The sequence below is a fragment of the Manis javanica genome, chromosome 10, assembly GCF_040802235.1.
Source record: "Manis javanica isolate MJ-LG chromosome 10, MJ_LKY, whole genome shotgun sequence".
NCBI classification, from domain to species: Eukaryota; Metazoa; Chordata; class Mammalia; order Pholidota; family Manidae; genus Manis; species Manis javanica.
In genome coordinates, this window is record NC_133165.1 from 112,480,976 (window position 1) to 112,506,724 (window position 25,749).

Here is a 25,749-nt window from a genome sequence, read left to right on the forward strand (position 1 = left end):
CAGGTCCTGGCTTCAACGTCACCTCGATGAGGCTTTTCCTGGCATCTCCCTTCCATTTTAAATAGCAAACCACCCAACTCCCATGCCCCACTCCCTACCTCACTTCCCTGCCTAATAGTTTTCTATGGCATGTTGCCTTCCAACCTATGACCTGGTCTGTTTATAAGGTTGTTTTATTGCCTCTCTGCCACGCCCTGACTGTAAGCTCCCGGGATTTTGTTTTATTCTCTGTTGATTCCCCAGAACCTAAAAAAGTACCAGGCTCACAATCAGCCCTCAGACATTTGTTGGATGATTGAATGATAAAAAGATGAAAAGAAAAGATGAGGTATATGTGGCCTTGGGACTTTGCTGGTTGGTCATAGAAGAGTTTGGCTTTGAGCTTCCAAAGCAAAGAGAAAAGCATTTTCAGTAACACTATGGAAACTAATCAGGTGTGGGTCGGGCTTGTCTCGATTCTGAGCCCTCAGAGGGCTTTCTGCAGGCTCTCAAGGAATGGTGGCTTTGAGGGGGGGACAGCGCCCTTGACAGTCTGAACAGGCCCAGGAATGACTCTCATGTCCATAGAGGCGCACAGCTGAAGTGCCACCAGGAATGGGATTCTGGAAGGGACCTAAACAAGGTGTCCCGGGGTGTTGCTCTGTGTCCCAGCCTGAGCCAAAAGCAAAATGCAGAAAGTCAGTGGGTATTTCCTGAGTCCCCTGTGCGTAAGGCCCTGGTCTGGGGGCTTGTGCTCCATGTGGGGGCCACTGGGAAATAGGAACTGTATCCCAGTCCAGCCCAGCCCTGGGTCAGCTGGTGGTCGGCCCGGCTGCTCCAGCCCTAGGTCCTTAAGGCAGGTTGCAGGGGAGGCGGGCTATGGGCCCGGGACCCCCTCGTCCCATCACAGAGAGCTCTTTCCAGTGACCTGAGGGGAACGAAGCAGCTACAGCACAAGGAGACCCTCACCCGTGGGCCAAAGGGCAGACTCCAGCCCTGGGGCCAAGGCAGGGCGCCTCCAGGCTCCCTTGTCCTCCTGCTGCATTGGCGATTGTCCTAGATGACACTTGTCAGCCATACTGTTTGGAGGCAGGAACATGTCATGCCTTCCCATCTCATTTCAGATGAGGAGCAGGCCTCTTGCCAGGTTCCCCAGACCCCATGTAATACGGCCTCTGCCCTTCTCCGAATCCCTTTATCAGGGACCTTAAATTCATTAAACATGCAAAATTCTTTCCTGCCTCTGGGGATTCACCCATCCTGTTTCTCTCTTTGGGAATCACTCTTTCTATGCTTTTTACAAAGCTGGTTCCTTCTCAGTCTTTGGGAGCAGCCTACAGGGCCCCTCTTCAGAGTGGTCCCCTCTGTCCTGTCGCAGCAGGTGCGCTCGGCCCTGCTAGTCTCCTTCGACTCATCCTGCTTGTCTGAGGTCTTCAGAGTTTGTGGTCATACATTTACCTGTTTGTATATCTTTTAATGTGTCTCTTCCTAGATGAGACATGAGCTTCGTAAACGCAAGAAGCCTATCCCAGCTGCATCCCAGCCTAGGCCATCTGGCACCTAGTAAAGTCAGTAAGCATTTGTTAAATGTATGAATAATGAACAAATGATGCGATCAGAACTGCAGAAAAAGATCATCTTTGGCAGAAAGGTATTGATCAGATTGGAGAAGATGACTAGGGGGATGGAGAGAGGAAGGGAGGGCCACTCTGATTTACCGGGTAAAAGCGTTAGCAGGGGCTGGAGAGGAGTCCCAAGCTGGAGAAGACGGGCCTCCAGGAAATTGAAAAGATGTTTCAAAGTATGGCACAGCAGAAAGGAATGTAATGAAGCCAGAAACCCTGCATTTGAATCCCAGCTCCTTTACCAGCTTTGTGATGCCGGAAGAGTGTCTTAATGTCTCTGTGCCTGAGTTTCCACATGTTAGTGGCACCAGCACCTCAGGGATGCACGCGCCTTAAAGGATTATGTGGATTCAAGGCCCTGCAGGCCCAGGCTGGCCCCCACTGGTGGGCTGAAGGACTGGGACAACTTTGCTCTCACCCACCTCTTTACTTCTCGGAGGCAAGGGAGGCTTTTGAAGAGATGAGCTTTTGAATTCACAGCTTTTCACAAAAATAGCCTCCAGGGTGGAGCGCCTGGTTTCAGGCCGTGGATTTCTTTGTTACCCAGCTTCTGGTGGGTGGTGCCATGGGCTGCTCATTTCCTGAATGAACAGCTGTGCCCTCTCCTAGTTGTCAGGAGTAATCATAACAACTTCAAGCCTCTGCCCAGCCTCCTTCACTCACTGGTTCGCAGCCGGTGGGGAGGGGCCTCTGAGAAAGGAAGCTGGATGTGCAGAGGGTCAGGCCCTTGGCCTTGGCCTTGGCCTCAGGGGCAGACCAGGCCTCAGCTTCCTCAGAACTGGCCTTCTGCGCCTGCCAACTGGCTCCAGTCTCATGCCCTACCTCTCCGTCCCTCCCTCAAGCACTCCGGCCACACCGGCCTCCTCCTATTCCCTTGACGGCACAACGCACAGCCACCTGGGGGCCTTCCCGTCAACTGTCCCCTCCCCGCAATGTCTTCTTTCCGGATTCTGGCAAGGCTGGCTGTGTCACTCAGGGCCCAGCTTAAACGTCATCGCCTCAGGGATGTCCTCCTGGCCACCCCCTCTGCTGGCCCATGGGTGTGCAATCCATCACTCAGCACCACAGCCAAGGCCGGTGCTCCGCCAACCTGAGAGCCAGAAGAGTTGGCCTGGGCAGCAGCACCCCAGGTCCTGGGGGCCCAGAGGGTTGGGAGGGCGTTCCTCAGGTGCGAGCAGGGGTGGTTCCCCCACCAGGGGCAGTGGGTGGCAGGCAGGGGGTCGCAGGTGTCCACTCTGCCCAGCCCTTACCCTGGACTGCAGAACTCAGGGGTCAGGGCTGGGGCTCAGGCCCCTGCCCCATCACTGCGTCCCTTCTGAGCCTGGTTAATTGGTGAAGCCCGCCATTTCTTCCTGCCTGCTTCCTCAGCACAGAGTTGTTATTGAAAGCAGGTGACATACCTGTAAGGGCACTTTGAAAACTGTTGTTGTTCTGGAAGAGAGGAAGGCAAAGAAGGGAGAGGAGGATTTAGCATGGGGGCACCCTGCGCGGGGTTCTGAGACTCAGGGATGGGGTAGAATGGGAGTTCCAGGCCTCAGGCAACAAGAGACAGTGCTGGTCGCCATCTCTTGTAGAATCAGAAACCTAGACTGCCCGAGCCCGGGTGTTCCGGGCGTCCTGGAGGGGCCGGGGCGCGCGGTGGCATCGGATGGCCTGGGTCCAAACACCCCTCTGACCAGGCAAAATCCAGGCAAGCCCCTCCCCTATCGGGGCCTCTCTTTCTTCACCAGCAAAACAGGGATGATGATAAATCGTTGGATTGCTGTGAGGCAATGAGGGCAAAGCAAGGTGCCAGACGGGTGGGAAGCCCTCGGTGCAGCTTACTAGCTATTTTTTTAGCTATTTGTATTTTTTAACTATTTGTATTTTTCTTGATTGTTTCCCTTTTAACTCCTCCTCCTTTATATTTTAATAATGCTTCTTTTGAAAATGCCAGCCTGCCTCAGTTGCACTAAAGATACCTGAGGCTTTTGAAGAGTTCCAAGCCGCGGCTGAGGAGAAGGGCTGGGGCGAAGGAAGAGAAGCCCTTTACCGAGGCGTCCTCAGGCCAGGGCTTGTGTATGTGGCACACTGACCCTCCAGCCGCCCTCTCAGAAAGGCTTCTCCTCTCCACTTTCCTGAGAGGCCGGGGAGGATAGGGTCACAAGAGACTTTCCCAAAGTCACACAACCTGGAAGTGCAGGAGCCAAGATTCAGACCCAGGCCTTTTCTGCTGCTGAAAGCAGGCCTCTCTCTGGGAGGAGCAGGCTGCACTCTGAGCATCCAGAGAGGAGAGGGAGGTCTGAGCGCCCCTGGGGACCCACTCCCCCTCCCTCGTCTGGAGCACCTCTGGGAGGCTGCCTCTGTGCTGTGCCTCCACTCCTCCAGCTCACCCCCACCAAGTGGCCCCTGGCACGTGCTCAGGCCGCTGGCTGCCATCCCCTGGTTCTCTAATTGCCAGGAATGCAGGCTGTCCCAGCTCTTCCTCCCCTGCATTCCTCAGCAGCTACTCCCACCTGGCAGAGCAAATTATACCCTGGCCTGGCAATAAAAGCCACTTTCCAAAAAAAGAAGCTTTAGGGCCCTGAGAGACGCAGTAAGCTCTCTCACCCAGCCCATGCCTGACTCAGGAGGTGGTGTCTGGTCCACGGGCGCCAGGGCCCCATGTCCCTTTAACCAGGGAGTACAAATTCCCGCCCCGGTCCCTCCCTCCTGCTCCTCCTGACGTCAGGAGGAAGGCGTGTGTGAGTGAGTGAGGGGCCCGAGGTGCCGCCTGCTCACACGCGCGCGCGCGCACGGTCATACACACAACACGTCTTCCAGCCCCATCCCCTGCTGGCCAGCTCCCAGTGCCAGAGAGGGGCAGAGTGCAGAAGCGGCTGCAGGACGCAGCGCCCCGACCTCAGTTGCCTGGGAGAGGTAAGGGGCTGGATGGGTCCGAGGGCTCTAGACACTGTTTTGGGCAGGGGGAAGGAAGAAGGCGCCGCCGAGGGGCTGGGAAGGTGGGCACCTCCCCTGGGGCTGGCCCTGCCCAGTCCAGGTCAGAGGGGACGTGGGAGGCATGTAGATGAGCCTACCTGGCCCTCCTTCCCTCCCTCCCTGGTTCACAAGGGAAGCTGAGGCTGAGTGGCGCCCAGTGAGAGAGAGAGAGAGAGAGAGAGAGAGAGAGAGAGAGAGAGAGAGAGAGAGAGAGAGAGAGAGAGAGTGTGTGTGTGTGTGTGTGTGTGTGTGTCTGGGACTTGGGTCTGGCTCAAGAGGCAGAGAACGGCAGACACCTGCCAAGCCGCAGCCTCCTGTCTGGGAACGGGGAAAGTGGGGGTAATGACTGGAGAAACAGTCGTGTTCCCCCAGATGCCAAAAGGAGAATGCAGCCCGGAGCAGAATGGGTCCCTTCTGCTGGAATTTAGGGCTGGGGTTGGGGAGGGACTGTCTGCGGCAGACAGACGGCTGTGGAGCAGCTGTCCTATCCTGACTCGATTTCTTCCCCAGTGTGATGGGGATAATTGTGTTAACTGGCTTGGAGAGGTGGCTCCATGTTATTATTTTCACCTCAGCGCTCTGGCTTCTCCCCTGACCACGGGTCCTCGCTCTGACCTCCACCTTTGCCAGGGTGCAGACCCTGGAGGGCAGGGGTGATAAGCCAGAGGCTGCTGGACCCCCTGCTGTGGGATGCGGTGTGGGGGAAGGGTGCGGGGTGGGGACTGGGGCAGCCTTGACTAGCACCCTGAGTGGTCTGACCCTGGCACAAGTTGTCCAGGCCAAGATAAGGGGCGATACTGGCACCCGCAAGGGAGACAGCAGGTTCCTGCCAGGCTGACAGGCTGCAGGCTCTTCCCAGGGAGAGGGGAGGGGACGCAGAACAAGAACAATAATAAATAGAGTGTGAACAGCATCCGCTGGGGCTGGGGGAGGGGAGGAGGAAGTGCGCCCAGCGGAGGGTGGGCAACCTCTCTGGGGGCCTGGCCCCGTGCCTGCCTGGCTGTGCTTCAGCAGAGACCCTCCCGGAGAGGGGCAGCCTCCAGCCCCCTGGAAGATGGGGAGTTAGTTCCCCAATCTGACCCCATCCCAGGGGCCCCTGGGCCCTCCAAATCTTCACTGTTCCCTCCTCTCAGCCTCCCTCAACCATTTTCCTGGAGTTTTTTGCGAAAACATCTATTTCCCATATCGGCCCCTTCCTCTGGATCTGTCTGTCCCCCTCCAAAAAAATAAAAAGACAGGTATAAGCAGAAACTGGTTGCATGGGGGCCTTGGAGAGGCCAGAGGACAGTTTGGCTGCAGAGTCCCTCCCAAGCCTGGGGAGTGATGGACGCGCAATGTCCACAGATGTCCACGGGTCATGGAAGGGGCTCCCTTGGTGGCGTGGCAAGGCGGGGGGTGGGGGGCGTCCCGCACAGCGAGCCTGTCTGGCACCAGCAGAGGGCGCTCAGGGCCTGGCTGAGCTGGTCACGTCCTCTGGCCTCAACCAGCACAGCCAGGTCACGGAGCCTCGTGGGAAGGGAGCGTGGGGCACTTCGGACCTCTGTCCACGTAGAAAGCAAGATGGGGGGGCAAAGAGCAGCAGGGGGCTTTCCCCAGCCCCAAAGCCAGGGAAATGATGGTCACCAGGGAGGTGGCATGGCATGCTGAAAAGCTCATGGGCTTTGGGGTCATGCTGATTTGAGCTCAAGCTCAGCCACTCTAAGTGTGACTTTGACCAGTCCGTTTGTCTCTCTCTGGAGGGATACAGAGTGGGAAGGTGACTTGCCCAGGGTCACCCAGCCCAGGGGATCCGGAATGTGAGTGTGGCTCTCACAGTGCCCATCCTGGTGTCCCTACCCCTACTGATGCCAAGGAGGCCCAAAGGCCAGAATCACAGCAGCCTCCCAGGGCAGCGTGGGCTTGTGACAAGGAGGAGTGTTAAAGGGCCTCAATTAAGCTCAAGTGTTGGCTGGAGCAGCTCCCCCCCACACACACACACAGCAGGGGGATGGGAAAGAGCTGGGCTTAATTAGGTCACTCCAGCTGCTGGAGCAGCTTTGGCACTGATGTATTTTAGGGAGTGTCTGGGAGGCTGGGGGATGGGGAGGGGCGGGGGGAGTGCCAGCTCCTGTCCAGTGGTCCTGAGACTGTTCCTCAGCTTCCTCAGGCCCACGGACAGGACTCCAAGGTTCAGAAAGCCCTCCCATGTAGTCCTGTATCCCCTGACTTTCCTCTTCTTAACCACATCTCCTTCCCTCCCCTTGTCTGCTCCTCACACGGGGGCGTAGGGCTTGGACGCGTTTACTGGGGGCATTGTTTTTAAGCTTGCCAGAGTTGGCAAGTCACTCACCAAGGTCATGGTCTGAGTCAGCACAAAGCCAGAAATAGAACCCCAAGCCCTGACTCCCCAGCTCTTCCTTCTCTGGGGGGGGGCAGGAGCTTTCAGGGACTTCCTGGTCCTTCCTTACCGCCTCCCGGCAAATGCCTTTCTGCACCCCCTAAATGTCCCCAGTGTGCAAGGTGCTGTCCCTGACTAGCTGTGTGACCCCAGCAACCCTCTTCACCTATCTGGGCCTCAGTTTAGTCTTCTGACGAAGTGGGATAATAGTGGTAATGATCGCATAGGGCTGTTGGGGGACTAACTGAGGAAATGGGCAAAGGGCTTAATGACCTGCATGGCACACGGTTAATCATCAACAGATGGTGGCCTGACTCCTGTCATGGTGGGACTTCCACGCTGGGTTCTGCTCACCTCTCTGCTCCCCCTGCTGGACTGGGGGCCCTCTCAGGGTGGGCTGTCTCCTCTCACATTTGTTTTCCTGGTGCCTGGCACTTGGTTTTCTTTGAGTTGTGTGTGTTTTCTGGACAACTTAGAGGACAGCTGGACTGACCCTCATTAGTCATCTGGTGATGATTCGTGTAGTCAAGGAGAAAAGTGAAGCCCAGAGAGGGGCAGGTGCTTGTCCCAGGTCACAGAGCCCTGACCTGCCCAGAATGAGACAGACACTCAGCCAGGAGAAGACTCTGACAGCCATTTTCTGTCCCGTTCTTTCTGGGGGAGCTGAGGATTGGAGGGTGCCCGGCACCAGGTGCTTGTCACCTGCTGACAGGGCTGAGTCGCCGTCTACAGTCCATGGCCCCACAATGCTGTATCCCGGCCTCCCCTCAGGTCATCTCCCTGAGCTGTTTCATTCTCACCTCCTCTGGTCGGATGGCCTGCAGAATAGCTGGGGTTCGGGGATTCCCTCCATTCAGGGAAATGGAGACGAGCTTGGCTGAGAGGTTCAGAGCCAAAACACGTGGGCAGGGGCGTGCCCGCTCCCAGGTGTACCACTGACACAGCCCCTCAGGATCCCCACAACCTGGGCAGGGAGCAGCGATTAGCTTACTTGACAGATAAGGAAACAGGCTCAGAAAGAAAGGGTCACTCGGGGCCCACTCTAGAGCCAGGGTTCAAACCTGGGCTGTCTGGGTCCTGACCGTCCCCTTACCCTCTGACTGCTGGCTCTGAAGGGCATTATTCCGGGCAGAAGATGCCCCCAGAGAGGCACACTGAGGCCCTTGGGGGCTGGACTTTAGCTCTGTTTGAATTGAAACAAATGTTCTGTAAACACATCTGTTCCTCTGCTCTTGGGGGAGTTTATTTTCTCCTTTAGTTTCTCAGGGAAAGTTCTTTTGGGAAAACTCCAGTCTTGTCTTGGCTGAACCAGGAACAGAATTTATCCTCATGGAAAGAGCACTGTTTACCTTCAGACAAATCTGGGCTCTGTCACTCATCTGCTGTGTGACCTTGGGCAAGCTACTTAACCTCTCAGAGCCTCAGCATCCTCAGCTGTACAGTGGAAAACACTTGTAATTTCAAACTTCAGAGCAATTGAAACTTAAAAACATAAAATAACCTCTGTACAGACTTTTGCACTGTATATAGCATTCAGACAGTAAAAGCCCTGTGTTCACGTGCCCCTTTCTGCGGCAACACTCAGGAGAAAGGGGCTGCACTCTGCATCCCCTTATTCCTTGCTCCCTGGCCTTCCAGGCTGTTGGGCACTGTGTAGCTCCTTCAGGCTCAGGGCTCTGGCAGGGCCCAGAGAGGGAGAGACTCTCCAAGTTAGTAACAATGCAGGGCCTGAATGTAAGACTCCTGACAGCCCACTCCAGGGCTCCAGAGTCAGACTGCCCTGGTTCAAGTCCTGGCTCAGACATTAATTGCTGTGTGGCCTTGAGTGAGTGACTTAGCCTCTCTGAGCCTGTTTCCTCACGTGCAGAATGAGGTAATAATAGCACCAGCCGGAATGGGCTGTTGCCAGAATTAAAAGAAGTTACTGGCCCTGGCGGGGGCCTAGTAAGTGGGTGACTCCTTGGGGAAACAGAAGAGGAGAGTGGAGGGGACCTCTGCTGAGTCTCTCCTGCCACCCGTCCACCGCCCTCTCCCCAGGAGCCCCTGGGTGAGGGGGGGAGTTGTGGGCGGAGCCACCTCTGCCCGTTTGACTGGAGGGATGAATGCCTATTGTTGCTGCAGTTCTGCCCTCTCCCCTCTGCTGCCTGGTCCATTTTAGGGAGGGGAGGAGGGGGCTGCCCTCACCCCTAACCCTGGGTGATCAATGCATTTTTGTGCCGCCTGCTTTGCATGAGTCCTGGGCTGGGAGGCCTGGCTGGCCAGAGCAGGGCTCCTGCTCAGCTGCGTCTCCCTGGTAACCACTGCCGGCTGCCTCGGCCCCTCCCCCACCTCCTCCCTCCCCTCCAGCCCCACGACCTCCTAGCACTGGCTGTCACTGCCAAGCACAATACCAGGCCTGGGAAAACTGTGCAGGGGGCTGGCCAGGACCACCTTACTTTCTCGAGGGAGGGAGTCAAAGCTTCTGTCGTCCCTGCCACCTATCATCCTCACCCAGGTGGGCAGGGGGCACTCAGGATGTGCTACAGGGCCTGGCATCTCCTGCTTTCAGGGCTGTCATCTTGGGTAGCTTTGCTTTCTGCCTTCTTTTTGGGAACAGCTTTATGGAGAGAGTATTCTCTCAATACCATATAATCCACCTGCTTAAGGTGGACAAGTCCGTGGTTTCTAATATATTCACAGAGTCGTTCAACATCACCACAGTCAATTTTAGGACACGTTCATCACCCCAAGAAGAAACTTCAGACTCATTAGAAGCCACTTCCCATTTTCCCTTCTTCCCAACCACTGGTCACCACTAATCCATTTTCTGTCTCTGTGGATTTGCCTGATCTGGAAATTTCACATATAGAACCACACGCAATATGCGGTCTTTTGAGACTGGCCTCTCCCACTGGGCAGAGTGACTTGGAGCTCGTCTCGACCGCAGCACGTGCCAGTCCTTCCTTCTGTTTCATGGCTGCGTACTGTTCTACACACACTGCGCCTCAGCTCGTGCACCCATTCACCTGCTGACAGACCTGTGGGTTGTTTCCATTTTGGAGTTATGAATAACGCTGCTGTGAACATTTATGTATGTGTTTTTATGTGTTGCTTTTCTTCTTGAAGCTTCAGTTTTCTTCTCTCTAAAGTGGGGATAAAAAAGACCAAACTTGGCTCACCCCTGCCTCCTGCAGTGAGCTCGGAGAAAAAAACCTACATTAGCTTGAGAGGCTGGGCAATTCTCACTCCCCATCAGCTCTTTTGGCTGGAGGAGGATGTGTTGGGGGGGCTGTTGGGAGGAGGGAGGCTGCATCTCCACCCACCGGGATGGCGGAGCCAACTCATCCTCTCCTCTTGACCCGGAAAAGTCTCATTTACTGTGTGATCCTGAACAGCAGCCAGAAGACCTGCTCCAATGACGGGGCTTGAAAGGGTGACTTCTCGGCTCTTCTAGCCCTCCCATGCTGTGTTTGCGGTGTTTGCAGGCTTCCTGAGCTCTGGACTCACAAGGAGCCTTAAACTCAACACTCCAAGCTTGGGAGTGAGGAACAGAAGGCCAGAAGTAGACTCACAGTTCAGGGATTTGCCTCTGACCACAGGGCCTTTGGGCCGGGGACGGGAACTGAAGAAGGTGAGGCGGGGAGAACCTGTCGCCCCACTCCCACAGGGCTCTGGATAGCAGGAGCTTCTTTGTGTCCCCAGACCTAGCTGAGCTTCACCCTAGCATGTGCGGGAGGGGGCAGGGTTTACTACCCAGGCACTGAGCTGTGGATGTGGGGATTTCTATCAATTAACATCGATGACAGCAATGTGTTGGGTATCTGTGAAATGCTAGATGCTGTCACAGACTAAATCAGGGACTCCTCAGCAACTTGCAAGGTAAGTATTCTCAACCTCATTTTAGAGCAGAAGAAACTGGAGCTGAGGAAAACTTGCCCACCACATCCTGGCCCTGTGCTAAGCAGGTGGAGAGTCAGTGAATCCCCACAGCAACCTGCCTATGAAATAAGAACCAACACTACCCCATTTTAAAGAGCAGGAAACTGTGTCAAATTTGAGTTTAACTCAGGAAACTGAGTTAAGTGTGTTGACCAAGGCGACACAGCCAGTAGGATTCAAACCCAGCCCATTGGGTCTGGAGCCCACACTCCCACCCCCATGTCAGAGCTGCGGAGTGTCTTGTTCGAGGCCATCAAGTTACAGGTGACACAGCTGAGATTTGAACCCGGGTCTGTGGGTTTGAAACTGTTAACCCTCATGCCAACTGCTCCAGACCATCATCGGCCGCTTTACTCATGCCTTTCCCAGGCCCCCAGAGTGAGGGAACTGGACTGCAAGCTGGTTGAGGCTGGTGTCAGCCAGCTCGGGCCACCACAACAGAATACTGCAGACCTGGGGGCTTAGACAACAGATGTTTACATCTCACTCATGGTTCTGGGGGCTAAAGTCTAAGATCAGGGTGCCACTGTGGTCGGGCTCTGGCCAGAGTCCCCTTCCTGATTTCCAGACGGCCCCCTTCTCGCAATGTCCTCGCACGGCAAGGAGGAGGTGAGCTCTTGGTCTCTTCTTCTAAGGGCACTGATCCCATCATGGGGGCCCCACCCTCCTGACTTCACCTAAACTCACCTCCCAAAGGCCCCATCTCCAAATACCATCATGCTGCAGGACTTCAGTATGAATTTGGGGGATGCACTGTTGAGCCCCATAGCAAGGTTATAGGATCCTCTCTCTGGGGAGGACACAGCCAGGGAGGCGCTGCTGAGAGGCCTGAAGTCACTGTGTGAGGGGTGGCAGGCAGGCCCAGCCCCCCAGATGTGTGCTCAGTGTTGAGAAGCTGCCTGCCCTGGGCCACACTCATTGGTACCTCTCTCTCCCACTTTCAGACGGAGCCTGTGGCTGGTGAGGCTGCCGAGCAGGGCCAGGCCGGGCCCTGCCTGCAGGGACGCTCAAGCTCTTCTCCGGCCCCTGTACCTGTGAGCCCACCAGGCTCTCCTGCTGGCCCCGCCATGACTTCAGAGCCCACGTCGCCCCCGGTCGTGCCCCCACTCCACTCCCCCAAGTCCCCCGTCTGGCCCATCTTCCCTTTCCACCGGGAGGGCAGCAGGGTCTGGGAGCGGGGCGGTGTCTCAACTCGGGACCTGCCCAGTCCTCTGCCCACCAAACGGACCAGGACATACTCAGCGTGAGTACCTGCTCCTTGCCCAGACCCCCCCTTTCCCTGGGATGGGGCTTCAGCCTCAGACTGCCCAGCCCCAAAGTCTTTTCCAACCTGTTGTCCTCACCCGAGCATAGAGGAGCTGTGTCTGGCCCTTCCAGGAACTGCATTCATTCATTCCACAAAGATTCGTGGAGCTCCCGATGAGGGGATCTGGTGATGAGTAAGACAGACACAGCTCACAAGCTGCTATGAGAAGGGGGGATCTGTCTGCTCTTCACTACCACCTGGCAGTGCTGGGGGCCGGGGGTGGGAGGCACTCAGCATCAGGCCTCAGGGAAGAGCTGTCCTAGCTGGTTTTGGAAGACACGTCAGTTGAAGGAGGAAGTTGGGTGTTCCAGGCCGATGGGACAGCCTGGACAAAAACAGGCGTGGGATGACCTCTGCAGAGGGGTGGGCAGGCTGGACCTTTGGGGTAGGTCACTGGGTAGGGGCAGGTTGAGTGGGGTTTGTGGGAGCCAAGGGGAGACTGACTTGGCTTGGCCAAAGGAGGCTCGTGATGGCAAGTGCTGGTTGCCCGTGTCCAGTCCAAGGCCAGGCACCAGGCAGATGCTTCATAAATGGTGAACGGATGGATGAGGGATAAAAAGTGAATAGGATGGTGCTGCTTCAAGAGACAGTGGGCTCCCCATTCCAGGAGGTATTCAAGCCTAGGTTAGACATTCTTCCCTCAGAAATCTTACAACAGGAATCCATGGAAGCCTGAACAACCTCAGAAGGGGAGGGTTCTGTGCAGAGAGAGGGACACTGTCGGGAGTCAGGAGACCCACCTGCTGTGCACCCCGGGACAGCCAGCTCCCCTCTCTGCACCTCTCATTGTCCAGTGGGATGATGGGAGGACTGAGCGAGTGTACTGTGTGCAGTTTCTGGCCTGAGCAGGGTTCCCCACAGCCCAGAAGCCGGCTCCGCAGGGTCCAGGGAGGGGTCCCCAGGCCACAGCTCCAATCCCCCTACCCTATCCTCAGGACAGCCCGTGCCTCGGCCGGCCCTGTGTTCAAGGGCGTCTGCAAGCAGTTCTCACGCTCACAGGGCCACGGCTTCATCACCCCTGAGAATGGGTCTGAGGACATCTTTGTGCACGTATCTGAGTGAGTGGCCCCCACTCCCTATGTCGGCAAGTCCCTCCCGCCTCCCTGCCCTGGGCTGGGCCCCTAAGGGGTCTCGGGAGATCCCCTCCAGGCCTCTCCCTTCCCTGGCTGAAAAACCTGAGTCCCTGGCATCTTTCTCTTCCTCTCCCAGGGATTGACAGTGAACTGGAGGGGAGCTGGGGGCAGGTGGGGAGGGGCACTGAGACCCCAGGAACCACTGGCTGAGCCCTGGGCTCCTGTTCAGCATCCAGGGGCAGAGAAGTCTGGGCCAGCCCCTGGGTCGTTCAGCCTGGAGGGCAGGCTAGGAGGTGGGAGAGGTGGTCTAGGCCTGGCCCTCAGCCCTAATGCGAGATGTGACCTGGGGACCTCCCCGCGCCCTCACATCTCATCCCCCAAACAGCACAGAGAGGGAGGGATGTTCTTGATTCCCACTGTACAGATAGAGAGCTGAAGCTCTGAGGAAGAGGCCTGCCCCCAGCTAGGTAGGCCACCCTCAGGCCAGGCCGCAGTGGGTGTCTGGGAGTGGGGCCTGCTGCTGGGCTGACACCCTTCTCCTGCCCACCAGCATCGAGGGGGAGTACGTGCCGGTGGAGGGCGACGAGGTGACCTACAAGATGTGCCCCATCCCGCCCAAGAACCAGAAGTTCCAGGCTGTGGAGGTGGTGCTCACCCAGTTGGCCCCACACACTCCCCATGAGACATGGTCTGGCCAGGTCGTGGGCTCCTAGGCTGGGTGGCTCCCATGCCAACTGCCTGGAGGGTGGGGGCCACACAGGGTAGATGGGCAGCAGCCGGCTCCGTGCCCCACTGCACTGGCTGATCCAGTGCCCCGGGTGGCCTCAGTGTACACGTCTGTCTGTCGTGCTTGTGGCCGTTGAGTGTGTACCTCCGTTTCCCCATGACTGTTGTGTGAGTTGGATGGTGGGGGAGGCCACCAGACCTGCCTTCTGTCCACCCTCCCCTGCCTTCCCTCCCTACCACACATGCACAGGACCTCTCCCCTCCTGCCCACCTGCCTCCGAGTCTCTGAGGGCATGTGTCAGGGAGGCTTGGCCCCCATCCTGGGCTGGGGTTCCCCACTGGCACCTGGACCTCTCCCCTAAGAAGACAGACCAATGAGCCCTTTGGGGAGCCTGCCAGCCTCTGGAAGGGGAAGAGGATGAAATGTGGGGGCGGACAGGCCCTCACTGCTCTGGCCGCCCGCCTTCCTGCGTTCTCTTCAGTGCGCGGGAGAGGCAAGAAAGGAACCCAAGGGCAGAAGGTGGTCTGCGAGTTTCTGTTTTGCAGGCCATGTTCTTCTGCAGCCTGGCAATGGCTCTGTGAACCCCAAACTGGGGTCCTGTCCCCTCCTGTGGGCTGCGCTGAGCAGTGCTGCCTCCACTTCCCCTGAGGAGTCTGCTGAAGGGTGGGGGCACGTCTCCCCAGCTTGGGTGGAGACACCAGCTCCGCCGAATCACACACCTCGCTGATGCTCTGCCTGTGCCCAGCCACCATGGCTGCCAAGAGCCTGGCGATGCATGGCAGCAGGTCCCCTCAGGCAGGGCCAGGCCCAGGCACCCACAGGATGGCCCTCAGCCTTGCAGCCCCTCTGCTGGACCCTCTTCCCAAAGCTGCAGGACAGGGGTCCTGCTGGCCCCCAGTAGCCAGTGGCTGAGGTGTGGTCCCTATCCAGTCCATCCCTTACAACGCGCGTGTGTGTATATGTATGTGTGTGTATTCATTTGCTCTTGGCAGGGGGTTGGCCTGGCCTGGGAGGCTAGGGAGGAGGGGCTTTGCCTCCATCCCCATCACCACCACACTCCCTTCCAGAGAGTGCATCACTGACAGGAGTAGAAATGGGGTTCAAGGGAGGGCCTGCCAGGGACAATGACCCTTTTGAGACCCACTCTGTGAGTAAAATGGGGCTCAAATGCCCAGAATGAAGAGGGTCGGTGACTGTCTGGGAAGACGACCCCCAGTGCTGTAAGTGCCCTGCAGCCTCAGGGTACAGAGCAGCTGGGGTGTGAGCGACATCCCCTACCCCTGGTCCCCACCACACAGAGGCTGGGTGCCCATTGCTGAGTGGTGCTAGCCAGGCCCCCCAAATTGAGAATGGCCCATCCCATCTGATACCCCACTCTAAGCTGGGGCTACTCTGGCAAGACCTGAGGCCTTTCCATGTAGAACAAAGACTCTGACCTCTTAGTGGAAGGTTTACTGGTGCAGGTTAACTCCTGGGAGGCCCCCAAAGCCCCTCCTGGGAGTAGACCCCTGCCTTCTAGGCACAAGCCAGGACGCAGGATGCAGTAACACCAGCCCTGGGGCTTCCTGGGGTGGCAGAGGGGCAGCAGTGCCCCTCCCCAATCACAGCCTTGCGGTGTCCAGCCAGAAACCCTTCTGAGACCCCCGGCCACCTGGATGCCCCCCATACTTCCTAACACTGGCAATAAACCCTCAACTGTGATGCAGCCTGGCCCACAACTGCCTGCTGTCTGGGTCCTGGGGGAGGTGCTAGGGGAGGACACCCCAAACCACCCTTGTTTGGGACTTCAGAGGCCCACATCCTTGACCTGATCAAGGACTTCTTGTGTGACCAGGGCAAGTCCCTGCCATTTGTGCCTCACCTGCTAAGTGGTGGCTGTAACAGCATTTGTGTCTGGGGCCAATTACAGTCAGACAGAATTGACACCTTATCTTGTTCTGGGAACTTTAATGTCTGCGAGAGAACGTTCTCACAAATACACACCTTCCGCACCGCTCTGCACGCACTGGGACAGGCAAGCAGGGCGGGCTCTACCTCTTACCAACCCTTGCACATACCTCCTCCCTGCGTAGACAGAAACCTGTTCTGTTCGGGAGCCCGAGCAGCAGCTGTAGCCAGGGCTGTCACAGAGGGTGGAGCCAGTCCCACGAGGAGCTGGGGGATGGCTGTCCACACAAACCCTGGCCCCATCAAGGTGGGCCTTGCAGCAGGTAATATGAGGCAGGCATCCTGGGTCACAGGAGGGGCCCTGGCACCCCACCCAACACCAAGGGCCAGGGGCTCTCTTTAGGCCTAGGCGGAGATCTCTGGAAGTCCAGAGGGGCAGGTATGGGCCCCGGTCATGCCTCATGAGCTGTCTCTGGGAAAAAGATTTCTCGGCACCGTTGCACCGTGTCCTGAGGGGAGATCACGCTATGGCCGACTGTCCGGGGGTCAGCATAGATCTCAAAGTCGTTCCCACCCTGCCACAGACGAAGGGCAGAGAAGGCAAATATACAAGTGGTGCCAGAGGAGGGTCCCAGGGATCAGGCCCAGCACCCACCCTAGTGCCTAGAGCTGCCCTTTGCCTGCCCCCCTCAGAATTTCCAGGAAGCCCACATTCTCAGCCTACATCAGATTTCCCTGACTTGCTAGGACATGGGGCAAGTGTCCAGACAGTTCTGGACCCCAGGCTCCCAATATGTGTAATGGGGCTGGAGAGCACGGGCTGTTTGCTGGAGTCACCCAGAAGGTGCCACCCTGTATCCTGGCCTTGACCTGGGGTGACTTGGGGAAGGAGGGGCCTGGGCTACGCCACACTCACGGGGCTGGTTTCATTCCCGAAGAAGTGGATGGTGTCAAAGCTGTCCTGGTCCAGGCTGTTGAGGCAGTAGCGCTTGTCCCAGCCCTCAGGGAAGATGTCGAAGCTGATCATGCCTCCTGCAGGGGGTGGGACATGGACAAGGCTGGCAGAGGGGAGGCTCAGGGGGGTGGGCCTGGGCAAGGCCCTTCATTCATTCAACCCTTGAGGGGCCTACTTAGAGCCAGGCACAGGGCATGGCACAGACTCAGGAATCCTCATGCAACTACGATCCAGTGAAGGACAGACAGTAAGCAGAGCAGATGACCTCAGAGCCTGGGGAATGGCTGGGTAGCTCCATTCCTCCCTGAGGGGACACTGAGCTGAGGCTTGAGCCAGGGTGGCAGTTACTGGGGAGCAAGCAGACCCCTAGGCAGGGAAGGGTGTGGAATGCCCCACAACAGAGAAGGCCAGCAAAGGGCAGGGGCAAGGGCACACAGGCCCCGGGGCTCAGGAAGGACTCAGCAGGGGCATGACGTAGTCTGTTCACCCGTAAGGATCCCTATGGCCACCGTGGGGAATGGATGAGGCAGTATGGGCGGCCAGCGGCACTGGAGTTAGCTGGAGCCTGGAGGTGTAAGCAGGGGTCAGATTCCAGAAGCATCCTGGACTCACGGCCCTGGGACTTGCTAGGGGATGAGATTTGAGGAGGGGTGAGGGAGAAAAATCAAGGGGGACACTTTGGCTTTTGACCGGAGCAGCTGGGCAGGCGGGGGATTGATTAGGGTCAGGTGGGGAAGATGCAGTGGGTGGGCAACATATAGTTCCTGCCCACTGTGACTCGGCCGGTCCCTGCCGTGCCCCTGAGGGGAGAGGATTTCCTAAAGGTGCTGGGGAGGGCAGTCTGGCCTTGAGAAACCCTGGGGTGGGCTCTCAGGCTGCCCATGGGGAGGACATACCTCGAGAGAACCTCAGCCCTTTGCCTGAAAACTCTGTTTTCAGGGCTTCCACGAACTTCTCCCGGATCTTCTCCTTCTGCAGAAGAGGGTGGAGTAGACAGAGGTTCAGGGGGCTGCAGTGTGTCAGACCCTGCGCTGGGCACCCAGAGGGTCTGAGCTCACTGAGTCTTCCAGGTGGACACCGTCACCCCCACTTCACAGAGGAAACAGGCTCAGGGAGGGGCTGGGCCTCATTCCAGGTCGCCCGGCCTCAGTGGCAGAGCCAGGGCCTGAATTGAAGTCTGTGACTGAACCCGGTGCCAGATCCTGCCAATGGAGGTGTGGATGGGGTATTCTGTAGTAGAGGACAAGGAGGAAGGTTGAGGGGACAGTGCAGTCTGAGTCCCAAGTTAGTGTCCACCTCAGGGCCGGCTTGGTCAGCAGTGCCTAGCTCAACAAAGCCAACCATGACTCAGACCCCAGAAATGAGAATGAGGAACTAAGAGCATGTGAAGACCTGTGAATAAGTGGCAGTATGTGCTCAGAGAGGCCAGCAGGATGCCAGGCAAGGCCATGCACCAACCACACAACAACGTGCATTTGTTGAGCACCTTCTGTGGGCTGAACTGGGAGATTAGGCAGTGCCCAGGAGTCTCCGGCCCCCACCTCTGGGCAGGACCCTGGAATTCTGCAGCATATCTACAAACATGGAGTAAGAAGACATTGCTCACCAGCCAAGGAGCCCCAGTCTGGTCCTGCAGGGCCAGAGGGGAACAGTCACGCCAGGCCTGGAGGTGCAGCTGTTTTGGCTGCTGCACTACTGGGGGCCAGCACCATGAGAGTGGATGGTTCACCTGGCATACGCTCACTGCAGCTGGGGTAGAGGTAGGGGCCCATCTGGCCAAAGCAGCAGTAAGAGCTCAGCAGGATAATCAGCTCACAGATGGCCTGGAGGACACATATTTGGGGATCAAGAGCCACTGAAGATTTTGGAGCTCAGGAATGGAGTGCCTAGTACTCCTTTCAGTCAGAGTTGGGCAGGACTGGAACAGAGAGAGGTAGGCAGTGGCTAGCGGTTTGGAGCCTGGAGAAGTGGCCTAGGGTGGACATGAGCTATAAGGCCAGATATGACCCAGCCTGAGAGATAAAAGCAGGCTGCCTAGTTCTAGGCCTGGCTTCTGTGCTTCCTGGCTGTGTGACCACTGGGCAAGTCACCTGACTTCTATGAGCCTATTTACTAGGCTAAAAGATGGACAAGTAATAAGTGAACCCTTCCTGTCTCCCTATCATGGAAACACAGAGAAGGGATGGGAGCTCCCTGCCAGCCTTGGCTTGCCTTCCCAGCAGGCAGGTGCGCCCCCAGGGAGACTAGAGTCCCCACCAGAGGCCGTTCTGTGGGCCCAGGGTCGGAGGTGCCCCAAGCTCTGGATAAATGTTCCCGTATGGCCCAGGATGGCTGCTCCTCCCATCTCTGGAGGACCAGGCTGGTCACTGGACAGCCCCCTGTGCCACATCTAGCCTCAGCAGGGACCAGCACTGTGACCTCAAGCTGGCCACTTACCCTGTGGCCTCAGTGTCCTCATCTAAGGAAGGGGACTACCTGTCCTCAGGGTCTGAGGAACTGAAGGAGAGTAAAGCACTTAGATGGGATCTGGGCTGGTGTACATACGGCACTGGAGATCAGGAGCTCCGTGCCCCCTCCGATACCAGAAGGGGGTAAACAGGAGTCAAAGACGAGACCCTGTGGGCTGTGAGAAGAGTCAGCGTTTGCCAACCTTCACCCGGTCCTGTCCTCATTACAGCCCACGGGTGGGCACTATGGTTACCCCTACTTTACAGACGAGCAAACAGTAGTGAAGCCAATCTTCGAAAGTCAGAGGTGGAGCTCGCACTGAAGACCTGAGTGGCCCAGGAGGGACCTCCACTCAGTCAGTACGTCGGGGAGGGATTCTGCCCATGGTCAGCTTTAACCACCTGACGGAAGCCTCAGTACCTTGCTTACTCTAAGCCTTGGGACACAGGCTGGGAGAAGGGTTGGGAGTCCGCGAGCTGGAAGGCATCACCGAGAGTCCCACACGCCCTCAAGGAAACATCAGAGGGTAGCAGACAGAGTCCCAAGTTCAAATCTTTGCTCTGCAACCAATTCCCTGTGTAGCCTTAGGCAAGTCACTTCCCCTCTTCCCCTCTCTGAGCCTGTTTCTTCATTCATACATGGGGATAACACCACTGATTTCATTCATTCCAGAAGCATTTCTCGAGGACTTGCTCGGTGTCAGGCATGCGCTGGGCATAGGGGATCCAGCTGTGAGCAGCCACAGGAATTCCAGGCCTCAGGAGCTTATGGCTTTGGTCGGGGTGACAGACAGCAAGCAAGGTTTTAAGAGTAGGTGATACAGTATATCCCAGGGTGGTGACAGCTGCTTGGGGAAACATAAAACAGAGGAGAGGAGCAGGAGGTGAAGCGGCACTCAACGTTAACGTGGTGCTCAGGAAAGCCTCCACTGAGAAGGGGACCGTGGACGGAGGTGAAGGTGCAGGATGAGCCGAGTCTGTAGGTGTGTTTGGAGTAAAAGGCACAGGCCTGAAGACTGTCTTCTGTCTTTACAATCAGCGAGGGGGACAGAGCCGGAGCAAAGAGAGCAAGGGGGAGAGCAGAGCTTGGTCAGAGAGGCAGAGATGGGCCAGCGTGACGCATGGGAGCATTCCATCCCTGAATGCCAAGCAGAATGCAAGTCAAGGCTTAGCAGGGGCAGCACACGCACAGGAAAGAAGGACCCTGGTATGTCCCAAGATCGGATGCACAGACAGGAGGCGGGAGAGGTGGGATGAGCCAGGCAGACCTCTCAGGGCTGAGGGCACCCAGGTGGGGGCTGGCAAGGGAAGCCGTGGAAGGACCACAGGCAGAGATCGGATGTGGTAGATGTGCGCTGGGAGGCTCTTGATGGCACTGCTGGAGAGCAGACCAGCAGGGTATTACAGGGGGGCAGGAGCAGGGGCAGAACACACGGGTGGACAGATCTGAAACCAACCCTGGAGGCAGAGTCACTAGGAATCACTGTCAGGTCCTCTGTTGGGGGCGGGTGGAAATGGGCCTTAGGTGTTGGATGCCGAAGTGCCCACAGCTGTGGCACATGGCGGGTGTCCAAAGGGGTCCTGGATGAATTGGAAAACCCCCACCCCAGCCCCTTCTCTGAGCAGAACATGAAGACTCAGGGGCACAGCCCTACAGCCTAAGGCTGCACAGCTGGTGGCACCTTGTCCAGTTCGGAGAACTCGATTCGTTCCTCCAGGGTGCAGCTCCGGCCAATAGGTGAGATGTTCAGCATGCCATTCCGGAACTCAATGAAGGTCCCGCTGGTGCGAAGGGGTAGGAGCCAGAGAGAAGGAGAAGGGTGCCAAATTCAAATCCAGCCCCACCTGGGGCCATAGCCTCCTTAGGCTTCATGGGGGACAAGTGTCCGCCCACCCATGAGTCAGGGATCTCCAGCTGGCACCAGGGAGACCCGCCCCCTCCCTCCCTCAGGCCAGGACTGGAGGAGAGGCGGGCCAAGGCTGGGCACGACCTCACCGTTTCTTGGGCAGCCTGAGCAGGGCCATGTAGCGGAGGCAGAAGTTGATCAAGTCCTGCAGTAGTTCCTCTCCCAGGTGGTTCTGGATGGTCTGGGCAAGGAACACGGGGCTCTCAGTGTGGCAGGCATGGGCTCCCCATCCCAGAACAGAAGGCACCCAGGGACTGTCCCCCTGTGGAGAAGCATCCCAGGCTGAGGCCCTGAGAGGCACTGACCTGCTTGGAAAGCAAGCGTCCATGCTTATACTGCACCGTCCCATTCTCAGCAAACACGTAATCAAACTTCTCAGTGACTTCAGGTTACGTGGAGGCCAGGAGAGAAAGAAAGGGCATGAGACCAGGCACCCAGAGCCAAGTGAAGTGATGGAGCCCACACTCCTTGGTTTGGCATTCAAAACCCATCTGTTCCATCCCGATCCGGCCTTTCCAGCCTCCTTGACTGGCAACTCTGGTCCTTTCCAAACAAGGCAACAAGCCAGTCACACCTATGGGCCTTTGTTCAGGCAGGCCCTTCTAGAAGGCAGGAATGCTCGCCCCCTCCAAGATCCATTGCTCTCCTCTGGAAGCCTTCCAGGACTGCCCAGCAGAGGGCATCATCATTTCTGCTCTGTGCTCCCACAGCCCCTCAGTTCAGGGGCTTCAGTTTTACAACCTCCATCACTGTTGCGGAGTCTGGTTGCACTGGGGTTTTCAGCTGTGGCTGCCCCGAGAAGCGGGGAGAGTGGGGAGGCCCAGGGAGCACAGCCAGGAGGCTGTTGCAGGGTCCGAGTGGAAGATGATCACCTGAACAAAGGTGGGGAGGTGGAGATGGAGACATGGACACATTGGAAGGCATTTCTGGACTTGCTGATGGGATGAACAAAGTGGTGGGGACAAAGGAAAAGTCAGGGAAGTTTCTGCCTCAACTGAGCTGAGACCAGGAACTCAGCTGAGAACAGGGGCTCTGGATCTAAAAACTTCCTGGGTGACTCCAGAATCCTCTTCTGTTAAATGACATAATCATGCCCACCCTAAAATAAAGGGTGGTCATGAGGATTAAATGAAAAGAAATTCTCATGTGATCATTTTTGACAAAGGATAGCCATTATTGCTTATGCACGTATTAAAGATGAGGAAATCAAGACTTGGCAGAGAGAACAGGCTGTCAACTGCATTCGGGCTCCCTTGCTCTCTCTCCAAAGCCTGTAGCGCCGCGCACAAGGTAGGTGATCACTAATGTTTTAATCAGTGAGAGAAACGTGCGGCTGGCCCCTCTACTTCCTTCGCCGCGCAGCAGCAGATCTGGGTCTGAAGGCACACTGGTCCAGGGATGTCCGGAACTCCTCACCCCTTCTACCCCCACCCCAGCTGTGGAACCGGCTCTGGGCGGCTCCTCCTACCTTCATCCCCTTCTCCCAGCTGCTCAGCAATCTTAGAGTAGTCGGAGCCGCCCACCACACCGATCTGCACCCTGCTCCGCAGCTTCTGCAGGAAGGCAGCCACCTCAGGGTCAATTTTCTGCACGGACAGGGGAGAAGCACAGGAGTCTGGCTGTCAGCATGCCTGGGACCTCCACCCAGCCCTCACTCAGTGCTCAGAATCTAGGGACCCCATGTTTCACCTGAATCTGAGGCAGTTCAAGGTTAGAACCCAGCTCGTAAAAATAGATGCACTTGGGTCCAAACTCCGGCTCAAGTCCCTCAATTGCAGGATGACCTTGAGCAAATGGCTTTGCCTTAGTTGTCCCTATCAACAAAATGGGGATTATAGTAGCAACCACCTGAGGGGGTCACTGTTAGGATTAAATGGGATAGTGTCAAAAATGCTTGGAAATGAACAAAGAATTAACCGGTCAACAATGACAGGAAAAGATGCCCGAACAAGGAAATATAAACTGAGTTACAATCTGTGTTTACAAACATTTGGATATTCAAAACTGACAATATCTAGAGCAGATGATGACATCAGGGAAACAGCCATTCTCAAACCCTGCTGAGAGTATAAATTACTCACTTTGGAGGGTAATTTGGTAAGATCTATTAAAACTGAAAATGCATGGGCCCCATCACCTGGAATTTCCACTTCTCTTGTCTGGGTATAAATGCAGGTTCATTGGGAAACTGCAAACAACTTATGCGCTTGTCAATCAGAGAATGGTACATACTTGCTCTGAAATAGTATACTGTGGTTACACAGGATAAGGCAGGCCTGTGCTTCCCAGGCCTGGAGCCCGGGACAGTTCTGAGACATGCTGTTAATTGTTAAAATCAAGTTGTAGGAAGGCGCACACAGTACATACCACTTACTAAAAATTTTTTTAAAGCCTTACAAAACAATGCTTATGTCTTCTGGGCACTGAGATCCAGCTGTGTCTAGAACAAAGCCACAATACAGGCACCCATGTTACCTCGGGGAGGGGGCTGGGCCCGGGATCCTCACATAGTCAGAAAGGACTTGGGCCTTCTGTTTTGTTTTCATTCTTTACAAGAGGATGTGTTTGTGAATAAGCATAATGAAACTTAATGCTTAAAAAGCACTAAGAATAGGGCCTGGCATTAACATTGGTGGACAGCATCAACACACTGCTCTTGTATAGGCTGTTGGGTTAGTGGAGCCAAAGCCAAAGCCAGGGCCTCACAGGATGGGGCGGGGCATTCAGGACCTAAGAGGGGAGGCTAAAACCTGGGTCCCCAACAGTCACTGCCCTGCATCTCAGGGCTACCAGCTCCCCGCTCTCAGCGGTCCTTGTGGCCCAGACAGGAGGGAGGGCAAGGAGGAGCCCTGCTTATCTGCGCACGCAGCTGGTGAGGGTGGATCTGGATGCTCACCCATGGTGAGAGCCAAAGGGAGCAAAACTGAATGAGGAGCAGCGGTAGGAGTGCCAACGCGGTGAAAAGCCTTTACAAGGAGACTGCTCTCCCCTCTCCCTGTGCCAGAGAGACCCTCTGGTGCCTCTCACTTCCAGGTGGGCGGAGTCCATAACTCTTTCGAAAAGGTACACTGGTCCTCCCTCCCTCCGTGGCTGGGGGTGGGATGAGGGCTTGAGACACCAGACCAAGGCCCAGGCCTGGGAAGGTCGGGTGGGATGGCTCCGAGACCATCTGTGCCCCACCAGATGGCGACTCTGACGCTTTGGTGCGTGCCCAGCCCTGGACGGAACCCGGGGTTCAGACGCCAGCTTCGGGCTACTGGTGCGTCCTAGGGCTGAGCTGGGGTGGGCGCCCCGGAGCCAGGCCTGAGCGTGTGGTAGTCTGGGGAGGAGGCCCGCAGCCTCCTCCTTCCGAGTCCGACGCAGCCCGACGCTCCCGGGCAGAACGTGGGCGCGGACCTCCCAGCAGGCGGCCCACCACTCTCAGCACGCGGCCCCAGGGGGTCAGCGGCTGGGTACCGGTGCAGCCCACACTCGGTTCCGGGGTGTCCGGGGTCACGCCGCTGCAGGCCCCCATTCGGCCTCCGGGTGTTCGTGTGACACTCCCGACGGGAGCTGCCAAACGTCGGGGCCCTACCTGGCGAGCGGGCGTGAGGGTCCCGTCCACGTCAAAAAGGCAGAGGACGCGCTCCTTCCGGCGGGCGCCCTCAGCGGCGACCGCCATGGCTGCAGCCCCGCGCGCGCGCGCCGGAGTCGAGCGATGCCGCCGCCACGGCCGCGTCTGGAAGAGACTGGATGGGGCGGGGCCTGGGGCGGGACCGTCAGGCCGCGGGGTGCGCCAAACGAGAGGGGCGTGGCCGGGGCGGGGTCCTGGCGCGAGCGGCGTGGCCCGGGCGAGCGGACTGCGAGGGCCGGTTCCTCCCGCACCTCGGGAGGAGGAGGGGCTGGTCGCGGGATGGACCTCAAACCCGCAGTGCGGTGCAGGTGCCCCCCGCCCTCCACCAGTCACGTCATGACTCACCCCACCCCTGCTAACGCCTTTGCCCTACAAATCCTGAGCTTTGAGAAATCTCCTGGTGTGGCCTTTGCTCTGACTCTGGACTCTGCAAGGTGGCCTCCCCGACCTTTCCTCCTCCTGCTGGTATCCTCCACCCCATAAGGCTCAGCTCAAGGTCGTTCTGCTTAAACTATCCTGGGTCCCTCTATTCACCACTATTTAACCATCACGTCGACCTTCGAGTTAGTTCTAGGTTGTCATCCTGGCTTCACACTATGTGACTTTAGACAATCCACCTGAACTCTGTGTCTCCAGCTGTAAAATGGGAAGAACACCACCTACTTTTCATAGAGTTGCTTTGCCCATGAAAAGAAATAATAAATGCAAAAAAGCCCACCCAGAACCTGGCGCACAGCAGGCCCACTCCAAAGGACAATGTGTTTAGAGATGTGCATGAAACAGTTCCTGATTAAACAGCTGTTGCTACCAAAAGTCTTAAAGCCAGCACCTAAACATTTAGAAATAAGAAAAGGAGAAAAATTGGGGACTGGTTAAATTAACTCTGGCCCACCAATGAAGTGCCTTGAAGCCGTGGAAATCTGTGTTGTAGAAGAATATTTAACTCAGAAAACTCATGATCCCATTTTAGTACTGGA

General features: G+C 56.9%; 3 protein-coding genes across 3 annotated transcripts in view; 2 read left to right on the forward strand and 1 right to left on the reverse strand.

Annotated features, from left to right (window-relative positions):
* The first annotated feature begins 4,310 nt into the window (after positions 1-4,310).
* Positions 4,311-15,668, forward strand: CSDC2 (cold shock domain containing C2). Its single transcript, XM_017664478.3, has 4 exons — positions 4,311-4,502; positions 11,802-12,100; positions 13,099-13,221; positions 13,787-15,668. The coding sequence occupies exons 2-4, from the start codon at positions 11,925-11,927 to the stop codon at positions 13,947-13,949; spliced, it is 462 nt and encodes a 153-aa protein (XP_017519967.1). The 5' UTR covers positions 4,311-4,502; positions 11,802-11,924; the 3' UTR covers positions 13,950-15,668.
* Positions 15,669-15,890: 222 nt separating this feature from the next.
* Positions 15,891-24,894, reverse strand: PMM1 (phosphomannomutase 1). The gene is made up of 8 exons (XM_017664473.3): positions 24,734-24,894; positions 22,628-22,745; positions 21,465-21,541; positions 21,249-21,340; positions 20,935-21,034; positions 17,702-17,777; positions 16,767-16,882; positions 15,891-16,425 (listed from the first exon to the last, which is right to left on the reverse strand). Exons 1-8 carry the CDS (start codon positions 24,818-24,820, stop codon positions 16,303-16,305), a joined length of 789 nt encoding a protein of 262 aa, XP_017519962.1. The 5' UTR covers positions 24,821-24,894; the 3' UTR covers positions 15,891-16,302.
* XRCC6 (X-ray repair cross complementing 6) overlaps positions 24,204-25,749 on the forward strand; it is a 48,706-nt gene continuing 47,160 nt past the window's right edge. Inside the window, exon 1 of the mRNA XM_073213938.1 lies at positions 24,204-24,222. The gene's annotated coding sequence lies outside the window, so the exon portion shown is untranslated. The remainder of the gene's footprint in view (positions 24,223-25,749) is intronic.